Source organism: Prunus avium, chromosome 1 (assembly GCF_965620075.1).
Source record: "Prunus avium chromosome 1, drPruAviu1.hap1.1, whole genome shotgun sequence".
NCBI lineage: Eukaryota > Viridiplantae > Streptophyta > Magnoliopsida > Rosales > Rosaceae > Prunus > Prunus avium.
The window spans coordinates 12,700,568-12,725,324 of record NC_142284.1 but is presented as its reverse complement, the minus strand read 5'-3'; the positions used below and the strand labels follow the sequence as shown (position 1 = coordinate 12,725,324).

The 24,757-nt window shown below is 38.2% G+C and overlaps 3 protein-coding genes across 4 annotated transcripts; 1 reads left to right on the top strand and 2 right to left on the bottom strand.

Annotated features, from left to right (window-relative positions):
- Positions 1-3,707: 3,707 nt before the first annotated feature.
- FRS7 (FAR1-related sequence 7) lies at positions 3,708-7,178 on the bottom strand. Of its 2 annotated transcripts, none has more exons than XM_021950827.2 (2): positions 6,829-7,178; positions 3,708-6,425 (listed from the first exon to the last, which is right to left on the bottom strand). In XM_021950827.2, the coding sequence occupies exons 1-2, from the start codon at positions 6,870-6,872 to the stop codon at positions 4,109-4,111; spliced, it is 2,361 nt and encodes a 786-aa protein (XP_021806519.2). In that variant the 5' UTR covers positions 6,873-7,178; the 3' UTR covers positions 3,708-4,108. The 2 variants fall into 2 exon arrangements, with proteins under 2 accessions (XP_021806519.2, XP_021806520.2); XM_021950828.2 differs by having other exon boundaries at positions 3,708-6,420.
- Positions 7,179-18,764: 11,586 nt separating this feature from the next.
- On the top strand, positions 18,765-20,691 carry LOC110750443 (Bax inhibitor-1 family protein). The gene is made up of 4 exons (XM_021950785.2): positions 18,765-19,167; positions 19,683-19,796; positions 19,947-20,104; positions 20,230-20,691. The coding sequence occupies exons 1-4, from the start codon at positions 18,894-18,896 to the stop codon at positions 20,434-20,436; spliced, it is 753 nt and encodes a 250-aa protein (XP_021806477.1). The 5' UTR covers positions 18,765-18,893; the 3' UTR covers positions 20,437-20,691.
- Positions 20,692-22,114: 1,423 nt separating this feature from the next.
- On the bottom strand, positions 22,115-23,828 carry LOC110750441 (uncharacterized). Its single transcript, XM_021950782.2, has one exon. The coding sequence runs from the start codon at positions 23,632-23,634 to the stop codon at positions 22,312-22,314; it is 1,323 nt and encodes a 440-aa protein (XP_021806474.2). The 5' UTR covers positions 23,635-23,828; the 3' UTR covers positions 22,115-22,311.
- Positions 23,829-24,757: the final 929 nt, after the last annotated feature.

Genomic DNA, 24,757 nt, shown 5'->3' with positions numbered 1-24,757 from the left:
CTCACTTTGGTTGGAATATGAATTGCAGATAACTGGTGTACAAAGCCTTGGAGGGGTGCAGATAATTTTTCAGCAGAAACATAGTTTGCAATTGGATACTTTGATGCATTGCCATTATCCGGTGAATACCGAATTGGCGATTTTCCACGGTTCTGTCTATCAGGTAATTGATATCTAACAGGTTCATAAACTAAAGCAGTAGATGTAGTAGAATCACGTACCTCAGGATTATTCTCAGGAGATTGATCAGCAGGTACTAAGATGTGAGGGGGGTCTTCATTATCATCGTCGATGAAGTATGAAAACAAGCCAATTTTCTTGTTGTGGGGTGACCGATCGCTGGTCTCCTCGCGACCGGTCGCATTTGGACAGGTTCGAATTTCAGCTTCAGTACTTCGGTGCGACCGATCGCTGGGCTCCTGGCAACCGGTCGTGGGTGGGCAGATTACATTTTCTCTTGGACTTTTTGGGCTCGTTTTGCTCCAATCTTCAAGTTCTTGAATTTCCAGAGCCTCCTTGCTCATTGGTTCTATTTGTTTGTCTCTTTGGGGCGAAGAGTTGGACATCGGATCATGGAAGAACATTTCAGACTCCATAAAAGTGACATCCAAGGTGACATAGGTACGACGAGTAGGGGGATGATAACACCGATATCCCTTCTGATGAGCAGCATATCCCATAAAAATATATCCGAGAGCACAGGGATCAAGTTTGCTACGTTGATTTTTATGGAGATGAACAAACGCCACACAACCAAAGATTCGTGGTGGAAGCATCGAAACAGATGGCAGGGACCCATAATTGGCAAGCGTTTGAAGCGGAGTCCGAAAGCCCAAGACCTGCGAAGGCATACGATTGAGAAGATAAACTGTCGTGATGATGGCATCATCCCAGTGGTCGCGGGGAATATGAGCCCCAATCAGTAGTGTTCGAGCTGTTTCAAAGAGATGTCGGTTTTTCCGTTCCGCAACACCATTCTGTTGTGGTGTTTGAGGACAAGTCGTCTCATGAATCATGCCGTGCATCTGGAAGTATGTTTGAAAGTCATGGTTGACATATTCGCCCTCATTGTCGGAGCGAAGAACTCTGATCTTGGTAGAGAACTGAGTTTCAATCTGTCTGTGGAAAGACTGAAACATAGTAAACACTTCATTTTTATTCTTCATCAAGTACAACCATGTCATCCGAGTACAATCATCCACAAACGTCACAAACCATCGAAAGCCAGAATGAGAAGTTATAGGTGAGGGCCCCCAAACATCAGAGTGAATTAACTTAAACGGAGTAGTACTCTTACTTGAAATAAACGGGTAGGGCACATGGTGACTTTTAGCCAAAATGCAAGTGTCACATTTGAAGTCGGAGTCCTTGAAATTTGATAATAAGTTTGGTAGAATATGCTTCATATATCCAAATGATGGATGCCCCAATCGACGGTGCCACAACCAGACTTGCCTTTGTTTGATATCATGTGTCACATTGTGAGCCATGCTTGTACTGAGATCCTCCACATAATATAGCCCCCCTCTCATAGTACCACGACCAATAATCTCCTTAGTGTGAATGTCCTGAAGTAAACAAAAACTCGGGTAGATTAATACACAACAATTCAATTGTTCAGTAATCTGACTAACTGACATTAGCTTATTTGATAGAGATGGAACAAGTAAAGTATTAGATAATGAAAGAGATGATGAGAGAGCCACAGTGCCAGCCCCTGTCACAGGAGAAGTAACTCCATTGGCATTAGCAATACTAGTTCGTATGGGTTGACTGGTACTCAGAAAATCATCATGATCAAATGTCATATGATTGGTTGCGCCAGAATCAATTATCCAGCCCGTTGAATTTCTATCATCCAAAGTATGGAATACATAGCCAGAGTCACTACTTGCAGCTTCATATCTTTTTTGATCTTTTTCATATCGTGTAGTTTCAGTCGGGGTTGAGGTCTGGATCATCGGGGTCGGTTGGTTGGGTTGGCGGCAACACCTAGTCCAGGTGAGGCCAATCGGTCGGATCGGTGTCTGGGTCGGGATCGGTGTCTTCAATGCTTCTAGGTAGGTAGGTTGAGAAGAGTTGGTGGTGCTATTTCTAGCAGGGAAAAAAAAATCTTCCCCCATGGAGGTAGCAAAGATTCAAAACAAGAGTCAGCAATTCCAAGATCGCTGCTCTGATACCATGTCAAATTTAGGAGGATATGTTGAAGATTGAGTAGAGAGAATGAAGAGTGCAGAGAATTTGGAAGCTGCTCATATTTTCTGATTTCAACATGTTATGTTTTCTATTTCTTCTTAATCATATATACAACCAATTGCCTACCATCACTATACAAGAAAAGACACGGACTGACTAGGAAAAACAACCATAAAACAAGGTCCATAAAACAAGACTCCTCAAGACAAGAAAGTGTGTAAAGTCCATAAAACAAGGACTCCTCAAGACAAGAGAGACAAGAGAGAAAGTGTGTTTCTACTTTGTGTTTCACAACTTCACAAGATGACAACTGCTAACAGATTTGATCTTGAGGTTGAGAGTATCATAGTTAATTACTTCTAGGCCCGTTTGATTCATGGGAAATGAGACTCGGGTATGAGAAATCAATTGTCGTTGCCTTGCCTTGCACATGAGAAAGTGAAGCCCTCTTGTTTTCCTACTCATGGCAAAGTTTGGGAAAATGAGCCAACAAATATTAAATACACATTTTTCATGACCATATTGTCCCTATTAACAATTTAGAATTACAATAGCATTAAATGCATTCTTTTTTTATTTGATTTCATATGGGTATAATTGGAAAATTAAACAAACTTTGTTTTACATTCCTACACAAACCAAACATGTGAAAGGAAATAAAGTGGTATTTCTTGATTACTTTCCCATGATTATCAAACATGGGAAATGAATCTCCATTTCTCATTCCTTAGGAAATGACATGGGATGGGAAGTGATTTCCCCTCAAATTTGTTCCGTGAACCAAATGATGTGGAGATGGAGAATGACTTCTTTAAATGCTCTCAATGATATCATCTTATTAACTTTTTCTTGAATATATTTTTTTCAATTGCAACATTAATTTTCTAATTTGGTTTCATTGCCATAAAAATGATGATCTTAGTTTAAGGGTACAACTTGCAGCAAACATGAGTTAGACTAGTTGGTCAGGACAGTGAATCCGCCCCATTAGTCTCCCTTCCCTTTATATCAAAAAAAGGATACGACTTGCAATTTTCTATGAAATTTGAAAGGAGATAAATAAAAAAAGAACAAATTGTACGTTACATCAATGTTGCACTCAAATTTGGCACTTCGAAACTATATTACAGAAATACATGTTTTATAAATGTTTGAATTACAGTATATGCCTTTAAAAAACTGTACAAAAAACAATCTTATACAGTGAACAACCATCGTCTATGGTTCTAGCTGTTCGCTCTTGTGATCAAATCCTAGGGCTTGCATGAGTTGTGGGAGGGTTTGTGAGATTTGGCTCTCTTACCAGATATCAAATTCGAACAACGAATCAGCACATGAAGAATTTCTCCTCTTTCAAGTAAAGGGCCCACTAATGTAGTGGTTTGGAGTATTTACTCCCTCAAATAAGGTCCTGGGTTTGAATCCTAGCATTCGGATAGTGTGGGTGAGTTTAGTATATTATCACCCATCTCAATAGAAAAGGTCCTCCCCAAAAACAAAAAAACAAAAAAAAAAAAAAACAATCAGCCAAAATGTTTTTGGTCTGATTTCCATCTAATTAAGTTCTTGTGATCTAAAAAAAGGTTACAACTTTTAACAAAGTTAAACTTTGACATTCGACCAAAAAAATAAAAAAAAAAAGTTAAACTTTGACATAACCAAATACAGCCTCATGCTTTCATTATTGGCTCATAAACTTTTGATATTGATTTCAAGATCAATCATCTGATGAGGGGTAATCTTCACAACACAATATTTACATTACTCTGACATCAACAACAGATTATCCAAGGCAAGTCATCGATCTTTCGATTACATAGCCTAGGCTTGCTGTAGAAAAGGACTAGCTACTTATGTAGCTCAAAAACTTCAAAACTTTATCCATAGAGAATCAGAGATGACTGACTATTGTTTACCTCTGCCAACAAAGTTTTCTTCCACCCTCTCGCATAATTTCGTAGGCAAGTCTGTGCTTTTCAAGAGATGTTGCCCCAGCCTCTATGTATTGACAGGCTGCTTCTCTTAAACTCCATACCATCAAGGCCTTAAGTTCTTGAGGGTTTCCACCAGATTCAGAATCGCAAGGAATGCCATATTCTGCATTTCTAGTCCAACGCTGTAATATATAGCAAGGTGGAACTTCTTTTAGGTCCAAGATTTGGAAAACTCTCAACACATGCCGACACAGCACACCTTCAAATTCAAACATTTGACAGCTGCAAATCACTTTGGGATTGGATGGACCAACAGTTACTACACATTTCTCATTGTCATTCCCACATTTGCGGACCAAATACCTGATGGTGGCCCCTTCTTCATAAATCTTAAATCCTAGATAACTATAGGATTGTAGAAGTTCTTTCTGAAATATCCTGAATATGTTCAGTGTATAAAGCCTTCTACATTGCTCTTCTAATGGTTCTTTTGTCTGCAAGAAGGCTTGCAAGTTAAAAGAGTTAAAATCTTCTTTCCTTTCTTCTTCGCGCCGTCTCTCTAGACCTCTTTCATATTGTGAAACAAACTCCTTAAGTGGTGTTTGGGCATTGAAGCGTGTACCAAAGAATGATTCTATACTTTCATTGAAGGGTATGCCCGCAAAGAATGTAGCTCTTAAGTATAGCGGGACCCAACTTTTGCGCTTTGCATACATTGCTTTCAGCCAACCATTATCCTTCAACCCATACCTGCTGAGGAGTGCATTCCATGCGGTATCAAATTCATCGGCTGTTTGACACTCATAAATGCATTTTTCATACTCATATTTAAAGGAAGTATTCATCAAACGTAGATGCTCACTTTCTTTTGCCTTGAACTGCCACAATGAGAAACGATGATGGGTTCCTGGAAAAACTTGCATGATGGCTTGCTGGATCACATCGTCTTGGTCAGCTATTATTGACAGAGGACAACGTCCTGACATTGCCCTAAGCCATGTTTGAAACAACCAAGTAAAAGATTTCACAGATTCATCAGCAATTAGAGCACAGCCAAGAAGCACTGGTTGCTTATGGTGGTTGATTCCAATGAAAGTGGCAAATGGCACCAGATAAATGCCTTTCCGATATGAGGTATCCAAAATAATGACATCACCAAACTGACAGCATGAAAATCTAGACCTCCCATCAGCCCAGAAAATACTCATGCAACTACCATTATCAACCTCTACTGCATAAAAGAATCCTGTATCTTCAGCCTGTTTGGTCTGAAAATAGTCAAACAGCACACGGTACCAATCACTTCCAATGTGATTTTCTCTACGTCTTTTGACATGGTTACCGTTGTTTATGTCAACAATATCTTCATTTTCTAGCCCACCAATCTCCTCTTCTATGAACTTTTTTGAAGAAAATAGATTTGTCTTTTTAACTTCCAGTTGAGACTCAAGCTCATGGTTATGATTTTTATCAAGACGGTCCACTACCCACCTTCCAGAGTCTTGTCTCTTAATCCTCATAAATGCCCCACAACCAACTCTTGATGGGTGCTGAAAACCTTCCTTTGAGCACACAAATCGCCGGGATGTAATTGACCCATCAAGCTTTGAACGAAATAATTGACCAATCCTGATTCTAAATCCTGTATTTTCTGCATATACATGATAAAGTTGGTATGCTTCATTGGCTGAATTGAACTCTAGACCTGCAGATGGTTCAACTTCTGGCTGCATTTCATCTCCATCCCATTTAAAGCGTTTGGCACTAATAATTCCAGATGGGCAAGGTCGTAAATCCTCAATTTCCTCAATCGATTTGATTTTTGGCCTATGGGACAATTCAACAACGGTGTTTGTACGTGTTAGAGTCTTCTTCTGCAAAATCGGAGAATGGTTTTCCTCTGTGGATCCAAGACCATGATTGTGGTCCTTCAGGAAAAGGTCTACAACCCACTTCCCTGAATCGCGTCTTTGCACCCTTATCAATGCAGGGCAACCAGTTCGTGAACTAATCTGAAATCCCTCCTTGGAGCACACAAATCTCCGAGAAGAAACTGAACCATCTGTTCTCGACCGATACAACTGACCAGTTCGAACTCTAAATCCCATCCGGGTTGCATAGAGACTGTAAAAGTCACGTGCAACATCTGCTGAATCAAACTCTAACCCCACATATGGTTCAAGTACTCTAGACTCTCCTTCATCCTCTGCATTAACAGTTTTCATGGGAAGCATCGGGTATGCTTTTAAGACTAAGTTGTTCCCACTGTCTTCAATCTTAGAATCAGTATCTGAGCTGTGTTCAAACCAAACAAAAATGACATAAAAAAACACTTCAACCTTTGCCACCATTTGATTAACAATTTGAAACAGCATTTACTGATAATGGAAAGCAAACTTGTACAGAAACTAATCTATTAACATGGTCAGCAGCACAGCAGTTCATGAATGTGAACAGTGGTTAGGAAAATAATGAAACAAATACATAAATTAATTATCAGATCAATAAATCATAAATTTATCACAATTTTTCCCCTATTTCTCAGCAACCAAACATAGCAGCATGGGATGAAGGAGAAAAAGAAGAAGAAGAAAAAACCCAACAAACAATCAAAACTACCCAATTCACAAAGTTTGATTGGGTAAGCCATAAATTTAATTGCGAATTAATAGGAAAACAACGGTTAGTTTCAATTTACCTTCTCATAATCGTGAAGTGGGTGGAGCTGGATTCCATGCCCATTTCTGAAGAAGAAGAACACTGCAAGTGCGAGCGATGATTTTGAAACTTGCGACAGTATTTTGGGGGATTTCGTTTACATTTTTGGCGGGAAATAAAATTAGAGGGCGTCCTTTCGGAATCTGATGAAATGGAAGTTCTGGTTTTGGATCCTCTCGGGGCTCTTCAATCTTGTTTCCTGTTTGGTTCTTCTTCAGCTGGCTTGGCTTCTTTTGCTTCTAAATTCAGGTTTGACCTCATTGATTGTATTTTGGAGCTCATTAGGGCACACACTGACATCATTAGCCAATTATACTTTATTTTATTTTAGTATGCAATGATCTCTTCCAGAGAGATATATATATATATATATATATATATATATATAGTTTCAGATCCATCTGTTTCTAATATATATATATATATATTGGTCACATACAATCTTCTAACAAAGTGCATACAAAAAAAATTCTTAAATTACATGAACCAACTTTGTAATGCTGGTATTGATTGAATCTATAATTAAGAGTATGTAGTGTGTAGTGTGTATTTGTTCATGTAATTTGTAAAGAAAAACAAAACAAAAAATCTAATCCTTAGTTGGTAATGTCACTTTCCCTTCAAAAGAGTGGAGAGGGAGTTTCATAAAGTTAAATCCTAACCAATTAAATATGATACGTAACATGTACATGTACATGGGGATGACAAATTTCCTTACCAAATTTCGTGAGTTGGTGCATTTTATGGTTGTCAAATGAGCAAAAGAGAAGTTGGATGTTTGAACCCTAACCTTAAATGTACGGAAAATGTCTCTATTTCAGTGTCACTAGTCAAAAATTACAAATGGTACTCATTGTTTATTTTAATTTTCACTTTTGGTTTCAATTTTGTTACTTTTACCTTTGTAGCTTACGTTTGTTACTAATTACGTTCAAGTGCTCACTTTTCGTCAATTTGTATTTTCTCCAATCATGTTGAGGCTAAACTCAAATTTTCACCCTCTAAAATACAACTATTCATGTATTTTCACGACTCAAACTGTTTTTACCTCCAACCTTGCACTCATAATTTCAGTCCGCAACTTTATCAAATTGTTTAAGAGAAGAATGCTAGCAACCTTCTCTATAACCTTCTCCTTTAGACCTTCTCCCTTTTTTGCTTGACATGTGTCATTCTCCTTACACTTAAAATAATGTCATTAATATACTATACAAGCTAACTTTTGCTTTCTAAGTTTACCCTTATTAAATGTATTCAATTTATCCCAAAAAATTTCACAACTTTCTTACCATCTTATTATTATTTTTTTTTAACATCAATTATTTTTTTAAAGAAAATGTCTTTTTCTTTTTTAAAAGAGGAAACGTCCCTTTTTTTTTAACGTCAAGTTTAGACTTTTTATTTTATTATAAAAAAGGAAATTGATGTTAAAAAAAAAGGAAATGTCAGTATTTTCCTTTTTTTTTTTAAGCAGACATTTTAAAAATAAAAAAATTGACATTAAAAAAAATTAATGAGATGGTAAGAAAGTTGTGAAATTTTTTTGGATAAATTGAATACATTTAATAAGGGTAAACTTGAAAAGCAAAAGTTAGCTTGTATAATATATTAATGACATTATTTTAAGTGTAAGAAGAATGACACATGTCAAGCAAAAAAGGGAGAAGGTCCAAAAGAGAAGGTTGGAGAGAAGGTTGCTAGCATTCCCTTTGTTGAAGAATGGTTAATCTCTATTTTTTTTTGTCATTAACTTTTCTTGACATTATTTTTGTTTCAACATTCACGATTTAATTTTCTGAACATTTAACCTAAAAAATTCAAATTCCAAAACATAGTATAATTGTACTTAAAAATAAATGATTTAGGTGGATTATTTAAAACATGAATGGGTATTTATAGATTTTGGGATGAGTTTTGGGGTTGGATATGATTTAGATTAATTATAAAAAGTATTTGACCGTTGGATTTAAATTTCAACTATTGGATGTGAAATTTTCCCGTTGAGATTGCCTAAAAATAATCATGGACATTAATTTGTTATAGCCTGGGCATTTTATAAAATTTAAATAAATAAATAAAAACTACACTTTAGCTTTCAAATAGAGCCGTTGGATTCCAACGGCTCCTTCACCAGCGGCTGCCACTTGTCACGTGGAAGCAATGGAGTGGTTGACAGCTTTCTGTCATGCGGGGCCCACTGTCTTTTCCTTTGACGTGGGCTGCACAGCTTAAGGTTGGGCTCTACACAAAATTACCAGTCCATGCAATATCCATATTGGAATTCCGCCCTAGATTCTGCCTTGGCCAAAATTCCACCCCTCAAAATACATGGGTTGGAGATGGATTTTGGGCTCAAAACTCAAAATTTGAGATTCCACGCCTTGAGTTGGAGATAGTCTTACGACGCACAATATCAAGCATTCCAGTTGTGCCAAACTATCTAACAAGTAAGGGTAGGCACAGTTTGGTTTGGTCTAGTTTTTGTGAGATCCCTTTTTTTAAAAACTATATATATTATTATTTTAAATAAATATTCATACTACATATTCATTATTTATTAATATGGCTTTTCCTTATTTAATATTTATTGTGAAGACCTACATGTTATTAAATCTCAAGCCTAGTATAAGATTATTCCTTTAGGTGAAAGATGGTACCATTCTTATTTTCCACATATAGAGACTTGGAATTGGTCTTAATCAAATCATCATTGCCATGTCACCTTGCATGCTAGTAACAAGTGGTGTTGTGGTATCATTGGTGGAAATAAATGAGTCACATATTCGTTAAGGAAATCATTGGCCAAAGCGGGATGAGTCACATTATTCCCTTAGTTTTCTATCTTATCTTTTAGTGGTTTAGAATATTATATATATAAATATTATTTGGTTGCATCAGTATCATCCTTCCTTGCTTCAATCATTCATTCCAATTCTTTAGAATAGATTTCTATCATGTAGTAGTGTTTTGATTGAGAGAGAGAGAGAGAGAGAGAGAGAGAGAGAGAGAGAGAGAGAGAAGAAGAAGAAGAAGAAGAAGAAGAAGAAGAAGAAAAAGAAAAAGAAACAAGATGGAGGACGTGTGGATTTGTCTTGCAAGATTTTATAATTATCATTATTATGGTGAGTGAGTTATGTAATGTGTTTTAAAAGTTCTTATTTTGTGATAAATGTGAAAATCATAGATTATCATGGATTTGTTCTATTTACAAATCTCTCTCTATTTTCAAGTCAAGCATGTCTAATATGTGCAATATTTCACACAAAATATATTATTTGGAGTTTTTGTGAGGTACGTACTATTCATGGAACATGAAAACTTCAGTGACAAGATATCTGAAGGATAAATGTACTAGACGGAGACATAGGGCAGTGAGGCCGATAAGGGTCACGTGCTGGGTACTATTTGTAAAGGATAACCGAGATATGAAGTAATGACGTGATATGATTTGGATTGTGTATCTTTTTATTATATTTTTTAGAGTGTGTAAAATGACATTGCTCGACATGCATAGCGGCGGTTTGCTCATCCCTCACCTATTTTATTTTTCAGATCAATTAGTGGTCAAGATAAGGACTAAAATAGAGAAGTTGGATTAGTTGAGAGTGATAAAGTTTTATTTATATCTTGTACACTTGTAAGATTATTATTATTTTTTAAGGGAAATGTATTTTAACAAATTTTTCAGTCCATTTATTTTATTTTGTTCAATTCAAGCACCCTGATTTGGGAATATTCCTTATTTCCGGATCGGGGCGTGACATTTTTCCCTCGAATTGGAACTGAAATGGAAACTCACACATGACCCGGTTTGATTCAATTTTCATAGAAAGTGTCTCAAAGAACCGAATCAAACTGGACCTATATGGTTCCAGTTCGATTTGGCTGGTTTCCGGTTTGGAAAGATAAAAATATAAAGATGCGAAGAAGAGAAAAAGAGGTAGAAGAGAAAAAATAAGAGTGAAAGAGATAGAAGAGAGAAATAGGTGAAGAGAGAAAGAGGAAGAGAAATAGAAAGAAATGGGTGGAAAAGAAAGAAAGACAAGTACAACAAGAACGAGTATGGTTCACCAAAAATAAAAAAAATTGCAGACATGGGTTTAGCCAAGTTAACTAGAGAGAATGTGCTTCCCCACTATGCATTTGAGTTCAAATTCCCCCCCTTAGTTTAGATTAGATTAAAGTAGAATATCGCTTGTATAAATAAATAAAAAGAAGTTGGGTTAGAGTTGTTATTTAGTTGGTTATAAATTGGAACTAAGATATTAGTTAATTGGGCTAAAATGTTGAGATGTTACTTGGAGTTACTAATTAGGCATACTAATAATTTTAGATATAAATGAATAAGTAAACTTAACATAATCGATCCGGTTCAGTGTGTTCATTTCAAATTGGACCAATCTTGACTGTGGATATGTCCTTTACTGTAAAATATCATTGCCCGCATTGTCATTCCAGTTACAGATGTGACTGGCTGGCTGATTAATTTTACCTTTTTATTGCATATTGATAGTGGTTTAATGAATCCAACTATGAAAATATGAAGGGACATAGTCGTGGCACAATACAAGGAGCAAATAGAGAATCTGTATAAGTAAACCTCTTATCCAGGAATTTGCAGATGCACTTTGAAGTGCATGTACTTTATATGAAATAAGTATAGCAAGGCCTAAGTATGTGGCCAGTCCAATAAACTTTTGAGTCCTTGTTTATGTAAATTCCTTGCTATCTCTAAGGTTGTAAATAGGCTCCTCCCTAATAATGGAGTATGGACCAATTACAAGCCTAGCAGAGAAGAGTAAAGAACCAATTAGAGGAAGGTTAGGTGGGGTTTTTAAGTGAGAAGTGAATCAAATAACAAGTTGTCTCATATATATTGAACATGCCTAAGTTCTAACAAAAGAAAATTTATCTCTATTCACTATGTTCTTGGAAAAAGAGTGCTCTCTGTTCACTATCTTCTCTCTGTTCACTAATGATTAACAACCTCCATGCATGTGGAGCTTGGTTGACCAACAATGTCAACCCTGATGAACTGCCTTCTTGCCTCTAGAGCCTGGTTGACCAGTCACCTCAACCCTCAAGAGCCACCTAGCTAGTTAAGACAGATTTGGTTGTTCCATTATTCAAGAAATGAACATATTGCGAACATTTGAAATACATTGCTTGTGGTCCTTACTGTTATGGCTCCAAATATGCTTGGAATAAACCCATCACATACCAAGTGTGTGTGTGTGTGTGTGTGTGTGTGTGTGTGTGTGTGTGTGTGTGTGTGTGTGTGTGTGTGTGTGTGTGTGTGTGTGCGTGCGTGCTTACTTAAGAAGGGCCTAAGTAACTGCAATTGTGACACACTGATTTACATTTGGGAATCAGTCATGTAAACATGTCTTATGTTATGTAGGGCTCTCCTGAAGTTTCTGGTGGGGAATTTCCCACTCAAGATTTGGGTTAACGCGCTTCTCATTGGATTGGCGGTCTCCTACTAATTGATCTGGGTTAACGCGCTTCTCATAATATATATATATATATATATATATATATATATATATATATATATATGTATGTATTGTTTCATCTGGAACGTTGTCTTGAATTTTGGAACTTGTTTTACCTTCATTTACACCATCGATCATGTGTGTGCTTTTATTTTGGGTGGAAAGTTTTTCTTTGCTGAGTTGTATGGATTCAGTTGAAAGGCTTTTTGTTTTCAAAACATCGTTCCATTCGAACTGAATCATAAGCAACTGGGTCTCAGAGTCTGATTGCAACTTAGTATACATAACACTTTCCAAGTCAGACCAGGACAAAGATTAATATTCAAGCATGGCAGGTTTCAAAAGAAATTTAATATGATGGGATGATGTTGAAAGTTCAATTCCTTCCCCAAGGGGCAACAAAAATAAGGAAGCCATTCTTTAATACAATTAGTACCATAAACTGAACATACAAAGAAGTTTTGTTCAAAGCTAAGCTAGGAATTTTCTTGCACAGTAATGAATTCTTCAAGAGTCTCAATGAGATTATTAAAGATTTTTAATGTTAAAATATGATTTGATTATGTAGCACGTTTGTTAATACTGGAAATAGAAACGAAAAAGAAAGACAAATGACTTTGTGCGAGTCATCAATGCACAACCCAAGTGTCAGATTGTGAAACCTTCATGAGTTATTCATGCATCTTTCTACAATTGGAATCAACTTTGAGAAGTCATTGTATTACCGTTGTTGAAAAATAGGCCCAAATTTTTTGAAGTTCCAAGACCTTCATGCTGCTGGACTTCTCCATGTGGGTGAGGTGTCACTCACTTTTCCTTATTGTTTTCTCGCCAAAGCTTGCAGAGGAAAGAATGGGTAAGGGTGCTGGTCAAAAGGTGATTTACTTTCATCAGCACATGGGTTTGCTTGGTTTTGGTGGTTTGGCTTCGATTTGGTTTTAACAAAGATGTTGGATATTTCCACTATGTTGGATATTTTATAAGGTGCTGGGCTGGGCTATTTTATTTCCAGCGGCTTGTGAGTTTGCTTTGATTAAGTCAAGCTGCTGGAAGTTTTGGCTGAGATGGGATTTTTTTCAAGTGTTGTGGGCCTTTTCTTAAGGTGATGGGCTATTAGGTTTCCTCTCTCATGCTTACCCATATGTTTGGGCTCAAGGAATGGGCTTGAGTTTTGGTGCTCCCAAGCAGCCCAAAACTTCCACTCATTGGACCATCAATGGGCCAAGTGAATACTCGTAACCATCCATATCACAACCCGCTCAGCAAGCCCCAGGCATTCCCGTGGCTTGGGCCCACTTAAGCTTGTAGCGTGGCATGTTGCTTATTTGCTTGGCGTGGCACGTGTGCAAGTGCATATGACGAACTCTTGCGTACCCAAGTTAGGGTTTTTCCCAAGTTAGGTGTCTTATTGGGCTAGAAATATATTTGGGCCCAGCCTTGGATTTTTTAGGCCTCAACAAACCCAAACACCACAGACTCATGCCCAAGGCCATTTGAGGAAATTCCATAGCCATTCTTCGGCCAAGCAGACAAGCTTGGCTTAGCAGTCAAGCTCGTCTAAATGGACAGAGTCAGCTCAACGAGCTGTTTTAGCCTGATAGGCAGAGTTGCCCCAGCAGACATGCTCGGCCTAATAAACAGGCTCGACCCAACTGTCAGGTTCATCCCAGCAGACAGATCCAAACTCATCCCAAGATAGGTTCTTGGGTTTTCAAGCCTTAGTTGATATAGACCCGACCACGACCCAAATTACACCCTGTCCTTCAACTGAGAGATAACATATTCACATGGTTTCACGTGGCCATCACCTTGGGATGATGAAAAAGGACGACACACTGAGTGAAACCTGGAATAGGCTTTTCTGGAAAAGCGACGCACCAAGGAGGACATGGAACGTGTTTTCTGGAAAAGGGGAAGACTTTCCACGTCAGGACAAGCACACATTTCTGAATCTGTTAGTGGAGCTACAAGAAGTCATCATTAAGGATAAAACAACAAAGGCTATTATTCCTGACATCTGTCCAAAGTCCCTAACATCCTCCAATCATATTAGGATGAAGGGATGAAAACTCGACCTCGGCCATCAACAGTACTCGGCCAAGGGTAAGGCTCTGACATGTCCACTATCTCCAGATTGTCAACCACTTAAGCCATTTGAAATAAACAAATCCAGAGCTAATTGTCCAAGGGACCTCTACCGAAAGAAGAAAGCAGATGCAGCCCCTCAGATCATGACTTCACCAACATAAGCTTCATCTTCTCACTACAAATACAAGACCCTCAACAACATTCAAAGGGTCCCCGACCAAACAAGCCTCTCATGGAGCAACTTATCCTTTCCTGTCATTTATCTTTCCGTAATGCACTTTTAATATCTTTAAATACTTTCCTAGGAGTAATGGTAAAGTTAAGTTCTTTCATCCATCAATATGTCATACAACCCTTGATTTTCAAGGCGTCGAAGAACAATTCATGTTACTTTTTCATCCACCACATATATCATACAGCCTTTACAATCTAGCGAGGCAATGGAGCACCATCCAAATCCATCGACCGTCTTCCACCATCGACCCCAATCAACGGCCTTGTAGCTCAGGCTGTGAACCTGACGGCCAAGAATTGTTCCTCTCTCGACCACGATCGCTTTGCGCGAAGTCAGATCCAAACAGGCGCACTCAATTAATCCATTCATCTATTCACATCATCTTCCAATGCACGGTAGACCATGCTGGCACGCCCGAGTACACCCATCCAACACAAAGTAGGATGACCTGTGTTAAAGCATATCCCCTCGGCCCGGAGCACTATGTCATAAGATTTTGCTCCGCTAACACCTTGTAGGCAGAACATTAGATAGAATTACGTATAATTTCCCTACGTCAATGGGGGGAAAATATAACCTTGCTAGTCAACGCTTCATTTTGCTTCTTCAAGGTAAAACTAGGAATATACAGAACAAAGATACTTAGCATTCACTGAATACTACAACTTTAGAAATATGTGGAGAGGAAAAGAAGAAAAAGAGAAAACAAAATAATGCCAAGCACACAACTCAACTATCATCATATTTATCTTGACATAATAAGATATAATAGAAATGCAAAATATAGGCAAAGAATAAGTCATAGAAGACAACTTGAAGCCAATTGTGGAAACCAAAATCTCTTTTTCACCACATTGCTTAATTTCTCCAACAAAAACGTGTTCAAAAGTAGAGGAGGAATCAGATGTACTACCACTATCATAAAGACCAAACCAGATAGAATTCCATTGCGTGAGAGATATTTAATGGGAGCAGTTTTGCTGATTTCTTCTATGAATGCAGCATGCCCTTTCTTTTCCACAAAGGTGATAACTTCTTTGCACCTCTAATTTGGGTTGCAATGATCTAAAAGAGAACATAAACGAGAAAAAGTAGGCCTACCCGATCCAATATCGGGCCGGGTTCAGGGATAGGGATGCCAATACCATCCCCGCCCCATACACGACCAGTATTTTTTAAATTCGGGGATACCCATACCCGATCCTCGTTTTGCCCCGAAATCTACCCTCGTTAGGGCCGAGGACTTGACGGGGATTTTTGCCATACTTAGGTGTAAATTTGGGGATTGATGTTTTTGGCTACTTCTAAGCACCACAACCTAAACCCGCCTTATTGAGCACATTGACATGAATGGAGAATATATCTAACCTTCCAATAGTAAACTAACCAAAATCTCAAACTAAAATCCAATCAAACACGACCAAATCAATCTTAAGCTAAAGAATTTCAAAACCAATTGAACTAGGACAAAGCCTTAATTGTCATTTGTCATGTTGAACTAAGGAACTATTAAATAGAAATATGAAAGGAGCCCGGACAAACAAAAGAGGTCAAATGAAGAAGATATTTTGAATGAATGCTTAGGGTTCTTAGAGCCTAAATAAACATCATTTGTTTCTCTATAAAGTTGGAATTGGACACATTTTGGCAATTTGCAAGTGCAAATCCGGGATGTGAAAGTTGAAATTGCTCATTTGCAGGCTAATGTTCCTTCTCCCATGTATTTGTCCAACCTTTAACTTTTACAGTCTCGTTTGGATCTCTTTTTGGAATAGAAGGAGATGATGTGGCGATAACACCCTTGAGTGACCTAGTTGCAGCGAGGGCATAACAACACATGTTTTTCCTAATGGGGATTTTTGAGTGCTCCTTTGGGAAATTCTCCTTCACTTATTTGGAGGTCTTTACTTTGGGGTCAAGAGTTATTGGCTGCTGATCTTTGCTGGAAAGTAGGAGATGGTTTATCAATTAAGATTTATCGAGATCCTTGGCTGCCTCTGCCATCCTCTTTTCGGCCTTCTTCACCTCATTTTTTTGGGGATGATACTACTGTTCATTTCTTATTTGGTCCAGATGGTTGTTGGACTTACTTGTTGTAGTCTTTTCTGAAGAAGATGTAGCTGCTATTTTATCAATTCCTTTTATTCATAATTCATCGGATAAACTTATTTGGCATTACACTGTGAATGGGAAGTATAGTGTCAAGAGTGGTTATTGGTTATCTCAATGTTTGGTTTCGTTATGGCTGGGAGGTGTGAATGGGTCTAGTAATTCGGTGGATTTGTTGTGGTCTTCTATTTGGTCTTTACACATCCCTAATAAATTGAAGGTGCTTTTATGGAGAGCAGTATATGATATTCTTCCATGCAAGGTGAGTCTTTTTAAGCGCCATATTGTTCTTGATTCTCTTTGTTTTCGGTGTTCTCAGCAACTTCAAAGTCCAATACATGCTCTTTGATTTTGTCGGTTGTTACGGGGGGTTTGGCATTATTCACCTTTTCAAGACTTGTTTATTCCTATACAGGTTGATACTTTTAAGGAGTTCTACCGATATGTTTATTTGATTTTACAAATGACGAGTTGGTCTTCTTTATTTTTTCCAGTTGGGGATTATGGTGTTCTCGTAATGATCTTTTTCATTCTGGTTGGAGTACTTCACTTCTTTGTCTTTTGGCTCATACCCGAGAGCTTGTTTTGGAATACCAACGGGCTATTACTTTAAATTTTTCTCATGTTCCAGAAACTGGTGTTGTACGGCGTTGGTCTCCACCTAATGGTACTTTCGTGAAGTTAAATGTCTATGGAGCTATCAATTTTTTGTTTGGTTTTAGGGGTTTGGGGGTTGTTATTCGAGATGGTATGGGTGATTTATTGTTGGCTGTCTCTAAAGGTCTTCATGGCATGTTCTCTCCTAAAGCAATTGAAATTTATGCTGCAATCTTGGGCTTGAAGATTGCAAGTCCAATGAGGCATCACACTTTAATTTAGAAAAAAAAAAAGTGAAAAGTGTCAATATATTATTTGATGAAAAATGTGGAATTGGAAGTGGGAATGCAAGAAGATATAGACTTAGCCAAGTTGGCTAAAGCAGATGTGATCCTCATTCTGCACCGAGTTCAAATCCTAATTTCCATAATTTAGATTAGATTAAAATAGAATATCGTTTGTATAAACAAAATAAAATAAAAGTGGAAATGCAAATAAAAATGGGACATCAAACAGAGGCAACTTTGTTGAAACGATAAATCTCAAGCATTCATGCCCATCTTCTTGTTCATTTTACAGGCTTATGGGATACGCATCTTGTCGTTCATTTAGGACAAGAGTTGACATTGGAAGCTTAACCCGAATTCCACTTTGATATATTACTATTTTATACTTGTCCATTACACAAAACCAAATAAGTAGACTTGGACCTTGTCACCAAATGATCAATACCCAACACCAACATTCAAAAAGACATTATTTATTTCCAACCAAGAGTCCTCCCTAACACTAGAATTGACCGGAGAAATATAAATTTTCATAGAGATGAGCTAAAAGAATTACGTTTTCTTTTCTTTTTTGATGAAAAAAGGGGAGTTACACCCCAAAAGCAAACTAGACAGATTCAGAACAAATCAAACAAGTTCGAGACACCTCTAACACATCATTAGCCAACAAGGAAGCTACCCAACTAGGAGCAACATCATAAAATTATGTTTTCTTTTCTTTAATTATAGTGTTAAAGAGTGAATTAATCTATTTTCAATGATTAAAAAAGATTTAGTGTTGGATAAGAATTTGAACTATTCTCGATCATATCTTAATATTTAACACTTATCAACAAATGTAAAAATATTTTCAGTGCAAAAAGGATTAGTTTCCTAAATTGTAAGCAACCAAAATAAAAACAATTGTAGAAGGAAAACAAATAATTAGAAAGAAAAAGAAAAATATTTAACACTTATCACCGTCATTAATCGAATAACGCGTATAAAAATCCAACGGCGTTAAAATACGGCGTGAGAGTTCCAACCATACCCGCCTGTCATTTTAGCGAAACCGCTGAAAAAGCCAACTCTCGATATGTTTCTTGTTTAATTAGTTCTTAATCTTATCCACCAACCACAAGAAACCAAACCAACCCGCATACTTTTAACAATTTTTCTCTTCTCCCCTCCCAATTTTCCAGAGAAAATTCCTCACCGAGAAAGTGAGAGAGAGAGAGAGAGAGAGAGAGAGAAAATGAACAAGATGCACGGATACACGGAGGTGGGCACGAACAGCGGCAAGGGAGTGGAGGTAGACATAGAGTCAGGGGAGACCTTGTACCCAGGGCTAAGCAAAGGCGAGAACCAGCTACGATGGGGTTTCATTCGCAAGGTCTATGGAATCTTAGCCGCTCAGATCGTTTTGACCACTCTCATCTCCTTCGTCACCGTTCTCTATGCTCCGATCAACGATCTCCTCAAGGGCAGCCCTGGAATTCTCCTCTTCTTCGCCATCCTTCCCTTAATCTGTAAGTACCCAAATACCAAACACCACCACCCCCCCCCCCCCCCCCCCTCTTTTTATAGCATCAATCTGATATTTATGTGCATAGATATTGCTTGTAGATCTGGGATTTGGGGTTTTTGATCCAAAAGTCGAGACTTATTCTTTGTTTTGGTTTTTTGATGGGTGATTATTTGGTACTGGATTTGAAATCAGATTTGACTATTCTGGGTGCGATCTAACGTTTTTGTTATGGAGATTAGTTTTGGGTATTGTTTAAATTTGCTGGTGTCATTATGTATGATGCAGTTACAGGGTTACAATTACATCCTTGGAAAAAAAAATATGGGAATTTTATGCATCGGCAATATGTTTCATATTGATATGAAACTAAACTATGTCTGCTTTTTATGATAGATCTGTGCTCATTACATTGACTTGAAGTCAACCCAATTTCTTTAAAATTGTGTTATCCATTTTTTGTTTTCTGACATTGATATTTTCTGCATCATCTTATTACTAAATTTGAATTTGCTGCAGTGTTGTGGCCCCTGCATGTGTATCAGCAGAAGCATCCCCTCAATTTTGTCTTCCTTGGACTTTTCACTCTGTGTTTGAGTGTCACAGTGGGTGTGGCCGTTGCTAATACAGATGGTTGGTCTCATGACCCTACATTGTGAATGTTTCAATGATATCTTGCAATCTGCTAATGATTATAGGGTTTATTTTGGTTTCTGCTTTTTCGTACTTATGGAATTTTTAGCTCTTGCAATTACTATTAATGGATTATGTTTGTGCTTGCAGGAGCAATTGTGCTTGAAGCCTTAGTTCTAACCTCGGCTGTGGTTGCATCCTTGACCGCGTACACCTTCTGGGCTTCTAAGAAGGGCAAGGACTTCAGCTTCCTTGGACCAGTCTTGTTTACTGGCCTCATTGTCCTCCTCGTAACCGGGTTCATGCAGGTCGGATGTCTTGCTATAAATTTGTCCAGCTAACCCATTATTATAGTCTGTTCAACGTTACATAACACCATACCCAAAATGCTCCAAGTATTGATCTGACTTTGTGATGTTGTTCTTTTATGCAGATGTTCTTCCCTCTTGGCTCTACAACTAATGCTATTTATGGTGCCATTGGTGCTGTCATCTTCTCTGGGTACATCGTTTATGACACCGACAACCTGATCAAGCGCTTTACTTACGATGAATACATCTGGGCCTCCATCACCCTTTATCTTGACATTCTCAACCTGTTCCTGACTATATTGCGGATGCTGAGGCAAAGCAACAATTAGTTGTGCCGGCTGACTCAACTCTCTGCAGTCTGGTTTTGGCTGAAAATCAATTTGGACATAGTATATGAGTCCAAGCCTGAACATAATCATTGTGGATGTAGAGTATATGTTTCCTTTTTACTCTCTAAATAGTTCTAACAGCTGGGTGAGCTGTCTTGCACGTTACGTTATGCAAATTTCTTAGTATTATAACTTTTTGCCCAAATTAAGTGTGCTATATCCCACGATTCTGATCTATTCAATTCGTTTTCTGTCTGTGGATTTGGTTGCTCAGCTTGGATTTGTAACACTGCATTTTCTTCTTTGCATTCGCCTAACCCACTACTTGCTGGCAAAGCTAAGCCCTGCTCTGCTCGCTATGAAGTTATCCCACTATCTACCAATAGACAAAGATTAAGCGTTCAATCAAAAAGTGTAAAAGGGAAATTAAAAGGGAAACCGTTGAGTAACTAGGAAAACAAAACAAACCAAATCTTAATCAATAAAGGGGAACCAATGGGGTGTTAGTTGGAGCAAGCTATTGCTCCCGTGGTTGGTTGCTGCTGGTATTTGCACCTTGGTTGTTGTGGTTGTTCTAGTGGTTGTTTGGTTCACAAGGAATTCGGAGCCATACAAAACCCCCGAATTCAGCATCAACGGTGCTTATCTTACCCGAGTCAATTACACTGAAACCAACCAAACTCTCTTCTACAACATCACCCTCACAAACCCTAACAAGAAAATCTACTTTGAATTGATTGACACCCAAGTCATTGCATACTATCAAACAAAAGATTTGGTCTTGTAACTTTGATCGATAGGTGGGCAACGTTTCACCAAGACCCCAAGAATACAACCATTTTTCAGAATGCAGTTGTTCAAGGATCGAATAGTATCCTGTTTGAGGAACCCGTGCTTCCCAAGTTTAATGTCGAGTTCCATGCTGACCTTTATGGTATTGACATGGTGATTGCTTTCCAGGAAAAGATTGCTAATATGTCAGGCCAAGTCATGTGCAATCTAAACCTTCCTTTTGAGTTTTAGTGGAGCATCTTGGGATAGTTACAAGCCTACAAAGCGCTACGAAGCTTAAGATGTTAATTAATTTCAATTTTCAACTTGTGCTTAGAATATAATATTGTCAAATTTTTGAGTATCTGATGGATGAACAAATAAGGTGGTCAAACCTTTTGAAGTTGCCTTACTCGATGAAGATTCAACTAAGCAATAAATTTACTTAACAAGGTTGTGTATGACTGATTAGCTTTTTAAATTTCAAAATTGTTTTTATGCTTTTATTTAGTTAGCGAGGCCTTATCTAAGCCCCTTAAATGAGGCCCTATCTCTTAACCCGTGGATCAAATTAAATTCACTATAGACTGACTCCACAGGTACGAACTTGCTTAGACTGCAGCATCTATAATGCTTGATGGCTTGAGGCAGGTATTCATGTGCATAAAGACGGAGCAAAAGATTCACCAGTGTGCTTTTTCTACTACCACTAAAGACCAACCTAAGAAAATTAAAAGGTTTCAAAGTTTTAAGTGCTGAACTTCACCTAGGCCTGAAAGAAGGATTTGTTGTGATACAAAGTCAAACCATGGAAAGAGTTTAACATATGTAACTAGTTAGAAGAATGATTGATGAAGAGGAGCTTAGGTAAAACAACAAAACTTTCTCAAACCAAAACTCAAAATCATGAAGGGTGCAAACAACTCCAGTAGATATATAGAGCAAAGGATACCAATATCAGGCTTCTAATTGAAGTGAACTTATAAAATGTGACATTAACGTGATTGTAATCACTTATACTTCAAAGAACAGATATTTACGTATAACAACCAAATAAACAATTATCTTGAGACCTCTTGTGATCTTCTTGAGACCATAATTTTGTCATGATTTAATAGCAGCATCTTCATCATCTTCAATATCCCAGCTCAAATCCTCCTCTTCCTCTGCCGCACTGAGCCGCTTCTGCAAATCAACTCTGTTAGTGCTGCTCCCCAGAGCATCCCCTTTGTTTTCATCCCCACTTCCAATATCTTCAATCTCATCCCACCCAAGATCCTCTTCCTCAGGCATTGAGGGCTGGCTCGAAACTATCGAAACATCGCTCTCTTTGCAAGAATCACCACCATCTGTCTTCCCCTCCGACACTCCATTCTCGTCAAATTTTGCCTCCGCCTTATCCCCACAGTCACTACTCACCGATTCCCTTGCAGCAATTTCAACACTCTCAACATCATCACTGCCCCTTGCAACTTCAAAAGAAGCTTGCTTTTGCTTCTCCAACTCCACAGACCCACTCGTGCCAACCTTCAACCCCGAACCATTACCCTCTTCCTTCTCCACATCTTCATCATCATCAAAATCCCAACTCAAATCCTCTTCCTCCCCGGAAATTGCTCGATTCACAAGCTTAGCTCTCGCCTCCTCAACTTCCGTCAGCTTATGCACCCTATAAAAGTACCTAACCCAAAACCTCTCATTGTCAACCTTACCAGGCACAATTTCCCCATAAATCTCACCAATCACTCCATTTTCCCTCATCAAATTCTCAACCTCCTCTGCTTTCTCATCCAGAACAAACCCTAATGTCCAACTCCTAAAGCTTTCCAAATCCTCAGGCTCCTCCAAATAAGTATTCATATTACTCTGAATTGCACGCACTTGAGCTTCAAACCTACTGTACTTTCTCAAATCACTACCACTGCTACTCAATCGCTTATTACCACTAATCTCACGATTATCACTAACATTATCATCCAAATTATCAGATTCAACATCATCAGCTAAGATTACGTCCCTACCGTGAGAAATGATCTCCGCCGTCGATTTCCACACAGTGCTCCCGATGTCATCGATTGCCTGACCCACCGACTCCAGCGACTCCTGAGCCACCGACGCACCGACCTCGAGAGAAGCCGGAAGGTCCTTGACGGCGCGTGAAGCCACCTGCCGGATCACCGCCGTCTCCTCCTTCAACCCAGACCCGAACTCCTCGAAATCGCGGCGATAGTTCTGGATAACGGACTCAGATTTCGCCGCCAAAGTCGTGATCAGACCTCCGAAGCTCCACGCCCCGGTACCAGAATTCGGAGGCGGGCTGTGGTCCGATTCCGGTTCCGAGTTCGGGTCGTCATCGTTTTGGGTGTCCGAGTGTGAATCGTCGGAGGGAAGCGGGTCGTCGGAGAAGACGGACTTGAAGAAATCCATCGGCGAGAGAGGAGATTTGGGGGTGTTGGAATTTCGGTGAAACTTGTTTGGGGTTTTAGGGATGAAATTATATCAGGGGAAGAGCCCCGCCGGTACAGGGAGAGCGATATTTGAGAGATTTTTGCTCCGAGGCTTTTAATCGGACTCGGAGTCCGAGATGAACCGGATCTCTCTCGACTTAGCATCAAATAAATATACAAATCTCTAAATAAGCAGCATTGTGACGTCATTTACTTTAATATTTTGAAAGGAAAATGTGAAATGAATATCGTTTTAAATGCTAAAATAGGATCCCTAAAGTAGATAGATATTTTTCTATTTTTACAAACATTTATGATGAAAGTAACAATTTCTATTTTTATACAACCGATATTAGAAAATGGGAGAGTCGAACACATAGGACTTCGACTGCAGAAAGGGATGCTACTCTTTAACCACTTGAGCTATAAGCCCCTTGTGAAAATAAGGATTTCAAGAATTCGAATCTAACAATTTCAATAGGAAATGGAAAAATATATAATTAATCAGTATTGTTCATGCCTCTTCAAATTGTCAATTTATGTGTCTTTTACGTGTGCGACATCATGTTTTAAAGTAGATCCATCTAGGATCTGATGTTATTAATCATTAATAATTTCTGTAAGGTGTAAAGTTGTCATTGGCTTATATGTGGACAGCACTTATTATTAACAAACATTTTATTTATTAAGATGCTTAATTCCTACATAACATGAAGGTTAGCATAAGATAACAGCTAAAGGCAAAATCCTCTTTCAAGAGCCTTAAAAAAAGTTGCAAAAAATAAGTCAACTAAAAAAGTTCAGAACATCTCCAGGTCATCATGCCTGTACCATGTACGTGTAGAGGAAGTCAATGAGAACTTCTAAGAATCATATTTTCAAAAGATAATGAGGAAGTCAATCTCACGTTACCAATACCATGTACGTGTAGAATTCTCCAATCTGGAGGTGTTTGATAAATCAAGCAAGGGCAACCATTTTCACATAATTTTTCAGTTCTTTTACAACACGTGTATCCAAGGGCGGACCTAAGCTTAGGCTGGAGTGGGCTCCAGCCTAGGGGAAGATTTATAAAGTATTGAACATGGTTTAAATGTTATAAG

Excerpts from the sequence above, each read along its gene's own strand:
- FRS7 (XM_021950827.2), bottom strand. The coding sequence starts at position 6,872 with ATGGGCATGGAATCCAGCTCCACCCACTTCACGATTATGAGAAG. Across the intron at positions 6,426-6,828 it reads CACTTCACGATTATGAGAAG|CTCAGATACTGATTCTAAGA; the intron begins GTAAATTGAAAC and ends GTTTGAACACAG.
- LOC110750443 (XM_021950785.2), top strand. The coding sequence starts at position 18,894 with ATGAACAAGATGCACGGATACACGGAGGTGGGCACGAACAGCGGCAAG. Across the intron at positions 19,168-19,682 it reads CGCCATCCTTCCCTTAATCT|TGTTGTGGCCCCTGCATGTG; the intron begins GTAAGTACCCAA and ends AATTTGCTGCAG. Across the intron at positions 20,105-20,229 it reads TCGTAACCGGGTTCATGCAG|ATGTTCTTCCCTCTTGGCTC; the intron begins GTCGGATGTCTT and ends TCTTTTATGCAG.
- LOC110750441 (XM_021950782.2), bottom strand. The coding sequence starts at position 23,634 with ATGGATTTCTTCAAGTCCGTCTTCTCCGACGACCCGCTTCCCTCCGAC.